The sequence below is a fragment of the Phyllostomus hastatus genome, unplaced genomic scaffold, assembly GCF_019186645.2.
Source record: "Phyllostomus hastatus isolate PE091 unplaced genomic scaffold, TTU_PhHast_1.1 phas_contig_948, whole genome shotgun sequence".
Classification (NCBI taxonomy): domain Eukaryota; kingdom Metazoa; phylum Chordata; class Mammalia; order Chiroptera; family Phyllostomidae; genus Phyllostomus; species Phyllostomus hastatus.
The window spans coordinates 406,207-423,095 of record NW_025333993.1 but is presented as its reverse complement, the minus strand read 5'-3'; the positions used below and the strand labels follow the sequence as shown (position 1 = coordinate 423,095).

Genomic DNA, 16,889 nt, shown 5'->3' with positions numbered 1-16,889 from the left:
AGCCTCCAGACAACAGTGCATCATCCCCTGCCAACCACGTGAACGAGCCGTCTTAAGAAAGCCAGCCCTGTCGAGCCTTGAGACACCTGCAACCCCAATCAATACCTGACTGCAACTGCATGAGAGGCCCCAGGAAAAAAGCTACAGCCAAATTCTGCCTAAATTTAAAGTTTAAGCTGCTATGTTTGGGGTAGTTTGTGACACAACGGTAACTTCTGGAAAAAAGTATTATTAAGTGTTCAGCATAATAAATTGGACAGGAAGTAGGGGAGGGACCAACAGACACATCAAGCATGTTGTTGAGAAATTCAAGAGTACCAGGGGCAGAAACGGTCTTAAAAACTTCCAGCAACAGCCCTGGCTGGTGTGGCCCAGGTGGGTGGAGTGTCGGCCCACAACCGAAGGAGTGCCATTTCAGTCCCCAGTCCATGCACCTACGGGAGGCAACCAACTGATGCTTCTCTCTCACACTGATGTTTCTCTCTCCCTTCCCCTCTCTCTAAAAAGCAAGGACAAAATGTCCTTGGGTGAGGGTTAAAAAGAGTAATAATAAAGACTTCTGCCTTGCATTGCTGACGTTCCCCATACAACAGTTTTTAAAGAAAATGGGACAAGTCACTTCTCTGCCTAGAATACTCCAACAGCTGACTCCCATACCACTTAGAATAAGGCCGCAAGGGTCTCTGTGGTCTGGCCAATCCCCTCACTCGACAACACTACCAAACTGGCACCTCCAGGTTTTCATCACATCTTTGGGTGCTCTCCCCAGCTACACCCCTGCATTCCTCTCCAGGAAGTCTACCGTCACCTCCAGCCAATCTCCTTATGTCCCCTTTTCCAGGCCAGGCACACGCCCCACACACATCCTCAGACAGCTTTGTACACACACCGTTGGTGCTTCCAGATGCGAGCTCGGTGGCCTGCACTGCTGATGTCTGGCGCATCCGGGACTGTGACTCTGCTGGGACGACGAGTGATGACTTGTTCGACACAGAAACATAAGCTGCTAACTGCCCCAGAGCGTGTTGGTAAGTGACTGAGATCATGAAAACAGGTAATATCAAAGCATTTACACAGGAGGAAATAGCCTACCATTTTTGAAAACAGGAGGAGACCTCCTTAGACATTCAATGTTTTATTTGCATGATTAATAATCACATTTCCAACAGTGCATCAAGCATCAGGAATAAGATTATTTTTGAGTAAAAACAAAATCTTCTGGAGAGACCCTCCCACTCTCAAGTGCGCAGCTCAAATGTCCACCATGTCCAGCAGTGCAGAGAGATGGAGCTCAGAGGCAACGTCCTCTTCCCTTGAACTTCGGATCAGCCTTTCGAGGTGCTTCAGCCGTTCAGTGAGGGATGTGCCTGTTGCCTCTGACAACTGTTGCTCGCCTGCCCTTTCATTCTATATAAATGAAAAAAAAAAAACCAAAGGTAATTTTGGAATACCCACAGACCAAGACATACTCTCTTTAAACGCACTAGATCAGGTTCATGTTAGAAATCTCATCTGGGGCACGCTGGGCTCAACGAGCTCCCCTCCTCGCGCCCATCGTGTATCTTTCCAGCCTCTTCTAGCACGTACGCATACAGCTGGGATCGGCAGCGCATGGAGTGTTTCTCCGCTGACTCTGTCGAGAAAAACTTTCAGTGCTGCTCATTTTTACAAAATACCATTCCAGGGGCTACAAACTAGTCCATCACAGTACTGTAGTTGCTTAACCAGAGTCCCACCTTTGGATATTCACTTCATTTCAACTTTATGCAGAATAATTAATGCTACAGTGAATAAAATATTTTTTTGTCATATATAGTAATTTTTTGCCCCTTCACCCAAGGATATGTTTTTATTGATTTTAGAGAGGAAAGGAGAGAATCATCGATCAGTTGCCTCCTCTGGTGCCCTGAGCAGGGATCAAACCTGCAACCTAGATATGTGTCCTGACTGGGAATCAAACCCGCAACTTTCTGGTGTATGGGGACAACACTCCAACCAACGGAGCCACCCAGCCAGGGCAGTCATTTCTTTAGGGCAGAAAAATTGTCTGCCAATTGTCTGCAAATTGATAAATAGAAACAATATGTCATCTTAATTTGCTTTCTCCCCTACAGAAGGACTTCCTAAAGCCAGCCCAGGAGCATACTTTTGACCTGTCCAGCACTAACTCACTGTAATTCAAACTCTGGTTTTGGCTCTTTTACCACCGAAGAAAGGCTAGTGAGCTAGAAAGACCTTGAGCTTTAGAGCAAGGTCTGGCTTTGAAAAGCAGCTCTGCCACCACCAGCTGAACACACGTGGGTGAGGTCCTTGACTTGTGTGAACTTAACCTCCTCAGGTTATGAAGATGAGATGATCCCGGAGAGGAGGTCAGGGCAATGCCACGGCTTGGACGCTACGTGCTCCGTGAACAGAAGACTCTGTCATCGCCTGTTATTCCACCTCAAGTCCTCACTACATGTCAGCACAGTGATGGGTTCTGTTCAGTTCCTAAGCATGTATCAATTTCACTATTCATTCATTTCACAAGAGGAAACTCAGAATTCGTTGGGCCTTTATAACTGACAGATCAAGTTTAAGACAAGATCTAATTTAAGCTTATAACCTGTTGCTCATCGTAACATCACACAATAAATCAATCCTTACTTTTATCCCAGCCACTTGATGTCTAATTCCAACATAATGCCAAGCATCCTCTCCTCTCACCTGCGGACTAGCTGCTGTGGACTTTCTCATCACGGGCTCGATGGTCTGCGGCAGCGACACCAGGGTCTGAGGGAGGTAGAGGGGGAAGGAAGTGGGGTCCGCGAATGCCCCCGAGTCTTCGGACAGCCACTGCTGAAGCTGATCTTCAAACCTGAAACGTCCGAGCACCGAGAAGCAAAACCGTAACTGTCACTCACTTTCACTATCGCTCTGTACATGTATAAACTCATACTTCAAATTGTTGAAAGCTTTGCTTTTTACTAAGGACAGACATCAATGGGGAAGCAGAAACATACTTTTAAAAAAATCATATCTTTAATTGATAAACCCAATTTGTACTTAATGAGAAAGGTGGCATTTATCCAAAATCAATTGTTTTTATATGTTACTTAACATTACTCATAATTCTCTCATTTGCTTTATTTTCTCTGGCTTATTTTGAATTTTTGTGTCTATAATTCTTATCTCTTGAGGGATTATCCAAGTGTATGGATGGCTGCTTAACAGTCTAAAATTAACTCAATGTCCTACCACCTCTACACTGCACAGCTGTCTTCTCCATACACATTTCTTTCCAAGAAAGACAAACTGGTCCAACTGCTTAAATGACACAGACCTAGAAAGATCTCCTTTTAGAAATGACACACTAATTCACTACTCCGCCACATGTTTATCAAGCCCCCAACAAACAGCGGGCACCACTCTAGGTACCAGCGACACAGCACTGAAGACAGACAGGGAAAGGGCCTAAGCAGCTTATACTTGCAGGGAACAGACACGGGACACATTACAAGGGAAAGGTGGCCTGAGGGTGAGACAGACCAACAGAGACAGGGAGACAGAGCAGGCTGGGAGAACAGGCAGAAGGCCCATCTAAGAAGCAGACATCTGAGCAGAGACTGAGTGAGGGCAAGGTGAGCCACAGGGGTACTGGGGTGGCTGCGGAGTCCCGGACAAAGGAACAAGGACTGCGAAGGCCCAACTGCACCCTGCCCAGCGTGCTGAAGGAACGGATGTCAGAAAGGAAACGGGAAGCAGAGCACATGAAGCCTTGCCCACCTCGTAAGGATCCTGCCTTTGAATCAGAGTGAGAAGCAGCCAGGGGAAGGTGGTAAACAAAGAAGTCACACGACCTCTGCCTCACACTTGAAAGCCTCGCCCAGAGTCAGCTGAGACTAGGCTATGGCCTACTGCAAAAACGGTCCAATTCCATATATACATATGAATATATATTTACTTATTTAAACTTATGTATTTATTTATTTACAGACAGGGGAAAGGAGAGAGAAGAGAGGGAGAGAAATATCAATGTGTGGTTGCCTCTTGCACGTCTGCTATTGGGGATCTGGCCCGTAAGGCAGGCATGTGCCCTAGACTGGGAATCGAACCAGCAACCCTTTGATTCGCAAGCTGGCACTCAATCCAGTGAGCCACACTAGCCAGGGCCCAAATATATTTTGAACAGAGCCGACAGGATTTAAATAGAACCAACAGGACTAAATGTGGAGGGATGATTCCAATGCATTCAGCCTGGGCAGCTAGAAAGACAATGCTGCTTTCCACTGAGAAGACCACTTTTGGGGGGAAATTGGGAACTGGATTTGGGATCCAGCTAACAAGCTTTGAGATGGCTATCAGGAAGCAGTAGGAGCGCCGGACTGCGAAGCAAAGGGTCACTAGTTCGATTCCCAGTCAGGGCACATGCCTGGATTGCAGGCCTGGTCCCTGGTAGGGGGCGCATGAGAGGCAACCACACATTGATCTCTCTCCTTCTTTTTTCCTCCCGCCTCCTCTGTCTAAAAATAAATAACATATTTAAAAAAAAATAGAAACAGTAGGATATTCAAATCTAGAGTTCAGAGAAAAACCCGAGGTTTGAGATCTGTACCTGGAGTTGTCAGAATATTTATGTTATTTAACAACCCATGAAACTAGAGTAAGTACAGATATCAGAGGCACAAGGTCCAGAGAGCAAGTCAGGGGGCAGTGGGGGGAAGAGGTAGAACCAGGAGATGTGGCCTAGAGATTACGGCCAGAGGAGCAGGAAAGGGACTAAGGGCATCCTGGAAGCCCCCAGGGGGCAAGAGAGGGACTAAAGGCATCCTGGGAGAGAGGAAGGAGAAAGCAAAGGTGTGGAACGGTACTGGGGACTGGGGTTCACCGTCAGTTCAGCTGTGTGGGGGCTGCAGTGAGCCCAACCAGAGTGGACATGGAGGGCAGAAGGGGGCTACGGGAAAGACTGGAAAAGAGAGCTGGAGCAGCGAGAACCACTGTTCCTGAGGAGTTTACGGTAAAAAGAGCAGAAACACAAGGGTGGAGACTAGAGAGGAAATGAGGCCGAGAGACAGAGAAATGCCACAAGGATGATTTTCAAGCACAAAAAAGCTTAAGGACACAATGAGCAGACGGGAACGGGCTTCACCTCTTGCTCTCCTCCTTCTCCAGCAGCAGACTGCTGGACAGACACTGAACTAGAAGCTCCTGGGCAGAGGCTCCGCGCATCAGATCCTCCGTGCTGGGAACCTGCCCTTCTCGGCCCCGCTGTGCATTCCTCTTCCTGTTTAGGTGCACATGAAGCGATGGAGTGGCGAACTTGGTTGCAGAAGGATGAGAAGACTTTGTTCCCAAACTGTAAGTACACGTTTTGAAATGCTTATAGTCAGGAAAGAGGGAGAAAGGACTCCTCAGGTGTGAGACCCACCCCTTCCTGCTCCCAGCTTCCCTCATGCTCAGGGCTTCTGTTGGGTCAGGTGCAAGGCTCGGAGGGAGGGCAGCCTCTGCCCTAGGGGAGCTTCCTGTCTCCTGGGCAGCTGGGCCCTCAGAGCAGTCCTGCTCTGAGTTTTACTTCCCATCCCTGGATTATCAACAGGTCTCTATTACCCCTGATTATTAGCAAGGTTCTTCTTATAGTGAGCTGTTAAGTCCTTCTGGAACTAATGTTTACAAACGGACATAACGGAGCAGTTTTTCTAAACAGATACCAAAGTCTGTCCTCGCCCACTAGTTGGCATGGTGCTTTTGTCACACATGGTTGTGCCTGGACGTTTTATTCTGATCCACCTGCCTACTGTGACTTCACGACTGTGTTCTGACATCAGGCAGAGCAGGCCTTCCTGGTCATTCTTATTCATTCAAAATATTCTCAGCGACCGCTACACATTTTCTCATCCTGATGAATTTTATTACTTATGTTTGGGTTTTACTAGAAATGCCCTGACGTTATAGTTCAGAACTGACTTTATATAGTACTGCATCCTCCCATCAGCAAGGGGAGCCTGCCTCTCACTCACTCAGGTTTTCTCTGCCCATTTAGGGCCCTCCGAGTTCCCCTAACAGGGGCTCAGTGCCTCTCCTGGTCCGTCTATCAAATCACCTTTCTGAACCTGGAACAATTTTAAAGGTACGACTGTTGATTATCTTCAGCTGACAATTTTACTGCCTGGAAATGACCGTTTCTCCTCTTTTAATACTTATGCCCTCTGCATCCCCACGAGCACAGTTTCCAGGACAACAGTAAACAGCAGTGACACCAGGGGCAGCTCAGGCCGGTTTGGACTTCAGTGTTTCGAACGTTTTACCAACAAGCAACTTTTTTTTTTGGCAGTTTTATGATAGACAACCTTATCAAGCAAAAAAAAAAAAATGTTTACCCAAGTTTGATAAAAATTTTTATCAGCAATGAGTATAAATTTGGGGGACAGAAATAGGTATTTAAATTTAGGAAAAACATTTCAAGAGCTACTAAAATGATCACTTATTTTTCTATTATGGCCCCAAATTACATGAATAGATTTCTCTTGTTGGTATTGTTTATCCTGGAATAAAGCCTACTTGTGAAACTTTTTATGTATTGCAAGACTGCACATACTAACATTTTATTTGGTACATTTGAACCAGATTTGTGAGATGTCAGCTTTCTTTTGTCAGCTTGCACTCTCCCAGTTATGCTATGATTTCAGGGTCAGTTTCATCTGATAAATGAAGTGAGATGCTTGCTTTTTTTGGTCAAGAACAGTTTCTATTACATGGGAGTGATCTGTCCTTCAAGTATGTCAGAATCTGCCCACACCAGACTGGATTCCGTGTATAGGATGTGAACTTCTGTCATGTGCCTTAGAAGAGAACAACAGGGTTTGCTCTACGGGTTGGAGGGACGACAGGAACACACACTGGACACAAATCTCACCACCCCTGATGCAGCTGGAGCTCCTTCTGTGTCTGAATTCTGGCTTGTTCCCACGACAACGGAACATCATATATTTTCAAATGGTTTTTAAAAAAATATACATATATCTGACCATCTTCACTCAGTGCCTCTGAGAAAACAATATAAAAACAAATAAGAAAAGAATATCAAAAGGGCAAGAGGTAAACACCTGATATTTGCTTATAGTCACTGATTTAAGGACAAGCCCCTCTAATTAAAGTCACATAATTACGTGATTATCATTTGAGCCAAACGTGCTCCAAGTGTCCGTAGGTCACGCAAGGTTCAGACAGGCTCACGCGCAGACTGTGGCGTGGTCAGTACAACTACTCAGACCTACAAAATTTTCTCAAACTTAGAACCAGCCCAGGGGGCCCGTATCAGGGAGGTGAGCCCTGGCGCTCCTGGAACTCTTAGCTCTTCCCAATGTTTACAAGTGCCCTCAAGTCGCTGGCTTTAAGGAGAGAGTCCTAAGGAAAGGAAGGATGATGACCCACAGAAAAAAGAACCAACATCAAGTAAACTTCTTTCTTCACTGCAATCGGACCAGTCAAGTCTCGTGAGGATGCCGGCCCCGTGGTGATATGCGCTAACTACCTGACGTGACAGGGAGCCTGGGGGGTGTCCAGTCCCTCAGCTTGTGGTTGATGCACAGGGCAATGACGTCATCCCAGGGGATCTCAGCGACCGAAGGCCCTGCCCCCAAGCCGCAGGAGGGGCTCTTGCTCTTCCACCTGCCATATGTTCTTTGGAGCAGGTTCTCCACCTGGGACTGCAGGACAGGCTGCGTCTGGCGAGAGCTGGGGATCTGGGAGGTATACTGGATGACCATGGAGCATACGGGAAGCCAGGGAGCTGGAAAGAAAGCACCTTGTGAATCACAAGGTTTGGCCAAAGTACAGGGGGAAATCTACATGAAATGTACTTCACTCCATATTAATTTAGGAGAAGGTAACTGTGGATGAGAAGTCGGTTCTCAAATCTAAATACCACACACCATAGCTGTTCAGAAAAGAGCCTCTCTCTCCCCATGTCCCAACAAGGGACCCAGTGTCCTTTGACAAAACTTTCAACTAAGGGGCCCCCCTACCCCCCGCAAGAGGCTCTGCTTGTACAGTCCCAGGAATCCGTCCTTTAACAAGGACCCAGGTGAGGATGGTACATGAGGTCTTGACTTGTTTTGGGAAGCCCTGAACTAGCTCACAGCACAGAGGGTTTGCACAGTACACTTTGCTTCCCTGTGGGTTCTTTTCAGTAACGACCATCTGTTAGACCTACTGAGGGCCAAACCCTGAAATTCAGAAGGGCAGCTGTTCCGTGTGGCCCAAAGGAAAGTGGCCCTGGTAAGGCCCTGCACTGTGCCACATGAGCAGTAAACGGCCTCCTTCCGTTTTACCAGCATCAACAAGGGAAGGGGCAGCAACCGTGGCCAGCCCAGGGGACTGGAGAATGCAACGGAACAGTCTGAATGCTTCGGCGGGCACAGCGGGAGCCCCGACAGAGGCTCCACAAAGGAACACCAGCTTCCAGTCAGCGCTGGGTGCCGTGGCCCAGGCAGACCCAGCAGTGTGTGCACAGCACTGCACGGTCCCCATATTCTTCACCCCCACACCCCACGGTGCAGGCAGGATGGGGCCTGCCATCCATTCAGAAACTCAGGGCCCTGGGGTCACTGCTCCCCCAACACTGCAGGCCACCTTCCTCCCCGGGGTGAGCAGACACCCACAGACTACTGTGTTGGTGGAGAAGGACCAACAGTCACTCGACAAAAACCCTAGCCCATTCTGACTCCTAAACCCAAAGGCGGGGGCAGTGGGTGCAGAACGGAGAAAGGGGCACAGAGTGGAGGGCGTAAGAACCTCACACCAGCGGCCAGTACCCGCTGGACCATCACTACAGTAAGAGCAGAAACAGGTGATCTCAGCTGCCTCCACACTCACCCCCGGCCAGCACCCCTCAGCACCAGCACTTACCCCCAGGGGGCGGAAGGTCCATCTGCGGAAGCTGAAAGCCCAGCACAGCCTGTTTCAGCCAGGCCAGGTGCTCCGGGGCATTCCAGTGAAGGTGAGGAAGCAGCTGGCTGCCCCCTGCCTCAGCAAACTCGGTGACAGGCCAGGACAGGTCACAGAGCTGCTCTGAGGACACCACAGAAGCCAGGAAGTACAGCACACTGTTGAACAGCTCGATGATGGCACCAGGCTCCTGCGAGGCCAGGCCTCCCAGCCGCCTCTCTCTTCTGTCATGGAAAAACCGGCCGCTGAACTCACGGCTAACCCCATCTTCCACATACTGAATGAGGGTCTGGCAGGAAAGGTCCAGGGCACAGGGGCAGCGGGAGACCAGCCACTGCACGGCCTGCGACACCTGAGAAGCCAAGACAGTTGGAAAACACCTGGTTAAACAGGTCATGCTGTTTTTCAGAAGGAGCTTCCTGAAGGTGCCCCTCCCGCAGCTGCCACAGCAGGTGCCACCGGAGCACCAGCTGCTCGACCACCAGCTGCCCAGGTGGGAAGCGGAGCAAAAGCTTCTGCTGTAGTGCAGTTTGGCCTCCTAGGGCCCTGGAGACCTACACAGCGGGGATCCTAGGAGAGGGGTTCCGAGCCCCACCCTACCCAAGGTGGGGCCACAGGAAGGGCTCGGGCCTGGAGGAAACCAGCCCTGCACATCCCCTTCATCTCGCAGGCGGGAACACACGTCTTCCGGTCCTCAGAAGAACTAACCCGGATGTCTCCACACCCTGCAGTCACCTTTCGTCCTGTCGTTACTCTTATTTAATTCCTGGCACTTCTTCCCCTAACTGTAACTATCAGCACAGACTTTTTTTTAGTTCTCACCTGAGGATATATCTCACCTGATTTTTTTTTAGAGAGAAGGGAGGAGGGGAGGAGGGGAGAGAGAGGGTGGGGAGGAGCGGTGGTAGGAAGAGAGAGAGAGATATCAATTTGTTGTTCCACTTATTCATGCATTCATTGGTTGACTCTTGTATGTGCCCTGACCAGGAATCGAACCTGCAACCTTTTGGTGTACAGTATGACACTCCAACAGCAAACCATCTGGCAAGGGCCAGACTTCCTTCTTTAAGGGAACTTCTGATAACATTATTTCTTCACATATTCTAAGAAAATAACTTACATATCTGACCTTCAGATATAAGACATGAATGGCCATATTTTAAATCTGTAACTATAAAACCTCTAAAAATTACATTAACAATTTTATTTTATTTTTCAGATAGCAGGACTATGGGAAAATTTTATATTTTATTTTTATTTCTGCTTATATTTTTAGGTTACCTCTCAAAAATAAAATTAAAAATGCAACCAGCAATATAACTAAAATTCAATATAGAGCAAAAAAGGAAAAACTGAAATATACAGTTAGACCTTTAAAAATGATGAAACTTTACCTTATTTGTGCCTTGCAAATCATTAATGGAATCAGGAATCTCAATCACAGTATAATCCGAAATCAGCTTAGCTGAAACCAAATCCTGTAGCATCAGACCTTGGAAAGAAACAGACGGAGGTCACCTGTCTTCCGCTCAGCCTGCAGGTGAATGAACACACCTCACTCCACAGACCCCGCCCAGCCCTGCTCCCAGGCACCGGAGTGGCTGCCGTCCCCTGACTCCCGACACCGCACTGCCAGCACTGCCTCAGACCCGGGGCTCGACCCATTTATTGAACATGTTGGCTCATAAACGGGGCTGTCTTCACAAACCATCTTCCACGTCCTTCTCCACGGCGTCCCCTCCCAGGCTGGGCACTAGAACCACCAGCGGCAGCGCCGGCTGGAAAGGCTTGGCCTGCAGGAGCTGCTTGAGCTGCAACAGCGCGGACAGCCAGTACACATCCTCCTCTGCCATGTCCTCGCCTTTCAGTCTGGGGGCCAGCAGCAGCATGAGCCCGCTGGCTCCAAGAAGCTCCTTCTGCGTCTCCGCGGCGTCAAGGGCACCGTCGCTGAGAGCACCGTGGGCCACCTGGAACAGCACCCAGACCATCAGAATGGACACACCAAGGGACAAATCAGCAGTGAACATCGGCCCCAGAGGGAGCCCAGCCAAACTGCACTGCACTTTGGGCCAGCCCCCCTCCATGAGGCCACGAATTGTGGACACAGAAACAGCCAGGTCAACATTCATCCTCCAGCTAGAATGTGTTTGAGCACGTTACTTTCACCTTAACAGTTACCCTTAAAAAGTCGTAAAAACGGTTAAGCCCATAATGACAAAAAGGGGGGAAAGCAAACCATCAGCAACCTATTTCTAGAAAATAGAGTGGACATGAGGACAACCACTGGGTTGGGGAAGCAGAGGAAGCTACACCTGAGGGGCTACAGACATGGCGTGAAAGGACCCAGGCCAGCCGAGCCTGCAAAAGCCCAGAGCACCCATGTCTCGTGGCACCAAGAGCCAGAGGCCAGGTTCAGGGCCTGGAGGGGTGAGCCACATGCAGAGCAGTGGCCCTACTGGTCATTAAGGAAACTTCTAGTTAACACCTACCTGCGGGTGGCCTTTAAGTACAACATGCACCCTAGGCAGGGGTCTGTCCCACCCTGAGAAGCTCCAGATACAGGAGCATCCCCAGGCATGCGGAGGGTGCCTGGCTCTGGCTACCCCCTGCCTTACCCTGAGAGCACCAGCAGCTACCCTAGGAGACACGATGAGGCCCGTCCAGAGACACCGAACAGCCCAGGGAACAGATACCCAGATCCTGACATTTGGAGGTCCCCCCCAAAAGGATGGCTTCCACCCAGTTACCCTCCACCCCACCCTAAACACAGAGCTTACGGCCAGCCTTTCAGGGCCTCACTCAAGCACATGGCAGGCAGCCTCTGATAAGGTGCCTGAGGAGAGCCTCCAGCACACGAGACTATAGTTACAGAGAAAAGAAACCCAAAGGAAACAGATAATGCATAGAATGTAAGAAAATATAGAAAAAATCCTAATTTCCTCAGAGACATAAGATTATACATCCAAAAAATAGTCACAAGATGATATATCAAATAAGGACAAGAAAAGGAAAGGAGTGACTTCCGGCCAAGATGGAGGTATAGGTAGATATGCTTTGCCTCCTCTCACAAAGGAAAGGAGGACAACAAATTTAAAATAAAGAAAATAAATCAGAACTGCCAGAAAACAGAACTGCATGGAAGTCTGACAATCAAAAAGTTAAAGGAGAAACATTCATCCAGACCAGCAGGAGGAGCGAAGATGGACAGGACTCCAGTCAAGGCAGCAACTGGAGGGCCGGGGTGGGTGAGGCAGCAGCCGGCAGACCAGGCGGTCCCACATTGGCGTGCAGATAAACCAGGAGGAACAACGGGGAAGCAAGACAGACCGTGCAACCCAGGGTTCCAGAGTGGGGAAATAAAGCTTCAAAACCTCTGATTGTAAAAACGTGTCAGGGTTGCATTGGTGAGAGAAACTCCCAGCCTCACAGGAGAGTTCAGTGGAGAGACCCACAGGGTGCTGGAATGCACACAAACCCACCCACCCAGGTATCAGCACCAGAAGGGCCCAATTTGCTTGTGGGGAGCAGGGAGGTGACTGCAAGTCAGCCGAGAGCCAAGCAAGCTGCATTGTTCCCTCTGGGACGCCTCCCCCTTAAGTAGCACCACGACAGCAGCAAAACAGGTTGCCCCACCTGGACAAATACCTAAGGTTCCACCCCTTACTACATAACAGGGGCACTGAGATAAAAAAATATGGCCCAAACGAAAGAAGAGATGAAAACTCCAAAAATAGAACTAAGAGATAAAGAGATAGCCAACCTATCAGATGCACAGTTCAAAACACTGGTAATCAGGATGCTCACACAAATGGTTGAATATGGTCTCAAATAGAGAAAGAAGTCAAGGCTATGCAAAGTAAAAGAAAAGAAAATGTAAAAGGAACCAACAGTGATGGGAAGGAAATGGGAACTCAAATCAACGACTTGGAGCAGAAGGAAGAAATAAACATTCAAGCAGAACAGAATGAAGAAACAATTCAAAAAATGAGGAGAGGCTTACGAACCTCCTGTACAACTTTAAATGTTCCAACATCCGAATCATAGGGGTACCAAAAGGAGAAGAGGAAGAGCAAGGAGTTGAAAACTTATTTGAACAAATAATGAAAAAGTTCCCCAATCTGGCAAAGGAAATAGACTTCCAGGAAATCCAGGAAGCTCAGAGAGTCCCAAAGAAGATGGACCCAAGGAAGCACACACCAAGACACATCATAATTAAGTTACCCAAGATTAACGATAAGGAGAGAATCTTAAAAGCAGCAAGAGAAAAGGAGACAGTCACCTACAAAGGAGTTCCCATCAGAAGGTCAGCTGATTTCTCAAGAGACCTTACAAGCAAGAAGGGGCTGGAAAGAAGTATTCCAAGTCATGAAAGGCAAGGACCTACATGCAAAATTACTCTATCCAGCAAAGCTTTCATTTAGAGTGGAAGGGCAGATAAAGTGCTTCCCAGATAAGGTCAAGTTAAAGGAGTTCATCATCACCCAGCCCTTATTATACGAAATGTTAAAGGGACTTATCTAAAAATAAAAATAAAAAATATGAACAGTAAAATGACAACAAACTCACAGCTATCAATGACCAATCTAAAAAACAAACAAAAAAAAACAAACTAAGCAACCAACTAGAACAAGAACAGAAATGGAGATCATATGGAAGGTTATCAGCAGGGAGGGGGAGAGGGGAGAATGGAGGAAAGGTACAGAGAGTAAGAAGCATAAATGGTAGGTACAAAATAGACAGAGGGGTGGTGAAGAATAGTATGGGAAATGTAGAAGCCAAAGGACTTATATGTACAACCCATGGACACGAACTAAGGTGGGCAAATGCTCATGAGAGGGGGATTACAGGGCAAAGAGGAGTAAAGGAGAGAAAAAAATGGGACAACTGTAATGGTATAATCAATCAAATATATTTAAAAAATAAGGAAAGGAAATGAATAATATATATAGAATAAAAATGTCAACAGAACATTTGGAATATAAAGTCAAGGAAATCTCCCAGAACACAATATAAAAGAGCAAGACAGAACATAGGATAGAAAAGATAAGAGGCTCAGAGGATCGCCTGATGAGTTCCAACATACATCTAACAGAGATTCAAGGAAAAGCCGAAGAAAGAGAAGGAAAAACACGTCATAAAGATGCAAATACACCCCAGAAGCAAAACAGGAGCCTCCAGCCTGCAAGGACCCTCGAGCCCAGCACGATGAATGCAGGAAGTCGGCACCAGGCACACCCGAGGGGATTTTCAGACCATGGGACCGAGGGCACGCTTCTGGAGAGAAACAAACCAGGCCAGAGAAATGCCTGATGTACCAGGAAGCTACTGAACAAAGATGTCAGCAGCTGAGAAGCCGTGTGGAACGCAAGTCACCGCACTTGAGTGGGATGCTCTGCTTCTCCCTCCCTCGGGTGAATCACCAGAGCAGATACAGAACTCAGGACTTCTGAACGACGTGCAGAAGACGCGCTTGTCAGGACGGTTCTGAGTTTCCATCTAACTTCTCCAAGTCGTCTATGGCCAGAGGCAGTCCAAAGGCTCACTGTGCTCTAGACCCTAGCCTGGGATCTCACACCAAACAGGGGTCCATGGGATGTCATCAAGACACAAGGAGGTACAGATGTGACACTTCTGAGCCTCCCACATTCTTTCAAAACCACTTCGGGCATTTGTAATTCCAGTGATGTCTGGGAGTGAGTGAAAATAAGAAAATCACAGAAGTAAATACATGAGGTGACTGTCACTCACCTTCACACACACGTTGACAAGTACTCTCTGAGTCCCTTTGCTGCTGGGCGCGTTCAACAGCGTAAGTGTCTGAATCCCACCAGCATCACGGCATGTGTCAACCGAGTCATCGCCTCCCATGAACTTGACTTTTAACCAGTTTGCTAGAATTCTGTGAATAAAAGAAAAACACACTTGCAGAAGAATCCAATTCTAAATCTAAACTATGAAGACCTTCAGGAAAAGAAGTTAGAGAAATATCACACGGATGTAGGTCCACAGACATAAACTGTACTACAGAGTCAATCTGAACAAAACTCTGCTGGGCTGCTTATTCGGGTGAGAGAAGAGGGCACTCGTGGGACTGGCTCATTCTGATGTGATTTGAGATTCTGTCTAAAGCTCTAAGAAAAGATTCTGAGCACTACAAAAGATCCATAAAACATATACATGTTTTATAGCATCCAATTTCTCAGTCATGAGACATTAAGAATTCTTGGGACATACATTTCCTAACAAATTAACAAAACAGAAGACAGCTGTTTCAAGAAATGAACCATTTAAACACTTTTAAAACACCACAAACTCTCATCTTTGCTCAGCTATCTTAGCCTACATGTGTTCCTGCTTAAAAGTAATGTGTTCAGAGAACCTAATGTCCTCACACGTTGCTGATAGGAATGTAAAAGTGTACAGCCACTATGAAAAACAGTTCAGCAAATATTCAGAGACTTAAACATAGTTACCACATAACCTAGCAATTCCACTCCTGGGTATATAACCGAGAGAACTGCTAACATATGTCCACATAAACATTTAACACAAAAATGGAAACAACCAAAATACGCCCATCAACTGATAAATAAAATGTGATATATTCATTCATGAAATGTTATTGAGCAGCAAAAAAAAGAAAGACTGATACATTTACTACATGAATGAGCCTAGAAAACATTTACGTCGAGGGAGAGATGCCAGTCGTTAAGTACCACGTGCTGTATGGCTGCATTTATACGGGATGTCCAGAACACTAATGCATACAGGATGTCCAGAACAGGCAATGCACACAGACAGAAAGCAGATCAGCGGCTGCCAGGGGCTGAAGGTAGGGAGGAACAGAGAGTGACTGCTAATAGACATGGAGTTTCTTTCTAAGTGAAAAAATGTTCTGGAATTAGACGTGCAGAAGACGTGCTTGTCAGGATGGTTCAACGTGCCCACGGAAGGGATCATGGTGATGGCTGTACAACTCCATGAATATACAAAAACTAGTGAAATGGACACTTTAAATGGGTGAAATTTATTTGTGAAATATATCCCAATAAAGCTGTTAAAAAATAAAAGGTGACATGTTTTATAGTTGCTTTAAAAGTATGGAAGTGATTTGGTTATAAGAAATAATTTCTTGGATTTCTTTTTTTAAATGCCAGAGTTTTTTCCCTAAGGAAAAAAAAATGGTACTATAAGCAAATAAATTATAAACCGTCTTCCCCAAGACTCTAAAATGAAGCGGACTCTAATGCACCTTAGCACAGCTTTAAATAACCATCAACTCTAAAATGCATTTGGACAGACTATTGCCAAGTTTACAGAATAAAAATTTAAATAATCTAAAGTGTCAACTTCCAATCACAAACGAACAGACCGCCAGTCTAAGCACCACAGCGTCATGACACGTCAGGGCTCCCACCACGCACGAGAGGGACACGCTGCCCCGACCCCCAGCTGCCCCTTGTGCTGCCCCACGGCCCGGCGCTCTCGGGAGGAGGCACTCCACCTCCCCAGGCTGCTTTCTCAGCACCACCCCGCCAGAGGGAGGCCCTCCCCGACCTGCTGGGACTCCCTGGGGACTGCTCTTCTCCAAAGTCCGGCAACACCAGCACCAGCTTCCAGAACACGTGCTCCCTTCCACCAGGGAGGTGCTCGGCCACCAGGGAAGGCAGGTCCAAGGGCGCCCACGCTGCGTCACTGGAAGGGACCGAACACAGCAGGTGAGCTGATGCTCGGGCTCCAGGGAGAAAGCAGCGTGCACGGCGGGGACATGACAAACCTCAGCAGCTGCTGGTAGAAGTGTTGGACCTTCAGCTGGTGCGCAGTCTTGTTCCTGAGCCACCGCAGCCTGCAGAGAGAGGAGAACCCCACTGAGCACTCATGAGGCCAGCCACGTGCCCACGGAAGGAGCCTGATGTGTACTTACCGATGTTTTCAGTGAAAGTAACTGGTTAGTAAATATTTCC

At 47.6% G+C, this 16,889-nt stretch overlaps 1 protein-coding gene across 1 annotated transcript in view; it reads right to left on the bottom strand.

The window, feature by feature from the left end:
* Positions 1 to 1,119: 1,119 nt before the first annotated feature.
* LOC123828013 (minichromosome maintenance complex component 3 associated protein) overlaps positions 1,120 to 16,889 on the bottom strand; it is a 47,739-nt gene continuing 31,969 nt past the window's right edge. Inside the window, exons 19-29 of the mRNA XM_045852514.1 lie at positions 16,703 to 16,771; positions 16,483 to 16,620; positions 14,674 to 14,824; positions 10,634 to 10,892; positions 10,320 to 10,417; positions 8,887 to 9,277; positions 7,511 to 7,768; positions 6,893 to 7,022; positions 5,129 to 5,335; positions 2,707 to 2,857; positions 1,120 to 1,407 (exon numbers count right to left, since the gene is read on the bottom strand). Coding sequence (XP_045708470.1) covers positions 1,252 to 1,407; positions 2,707 to 2,857; positions 5,129 to 5,335; positions 6,893 to 7,022; positions 7,511 to 7,768; positions 8,887 to 9,277; positions 10,320 to 10,417; positions 10,634 to 10,892; positions 14,674 to 14,824; positions 16,483 to 16,620; positions 16,703 to 16,771 — 2,008 coding nt within the window. The 3' untranslated portion in view covers positions 1,120 to 1,251. The remainder of the gene's footprint in view (positions 1,408 to 2,706; positions 2,858 to 5,128; positions 5,336 to 6,892; positions 7,023 to 7,510; positions 7,769 to 8,886; positions 9,278 to 10,319; positions 10,418 to 10,633; positions 10,893 to 14,673; positions 14,825 to 16,482; positions 16,621 to 16,702; positions 16,772 to 16,889) is intronic.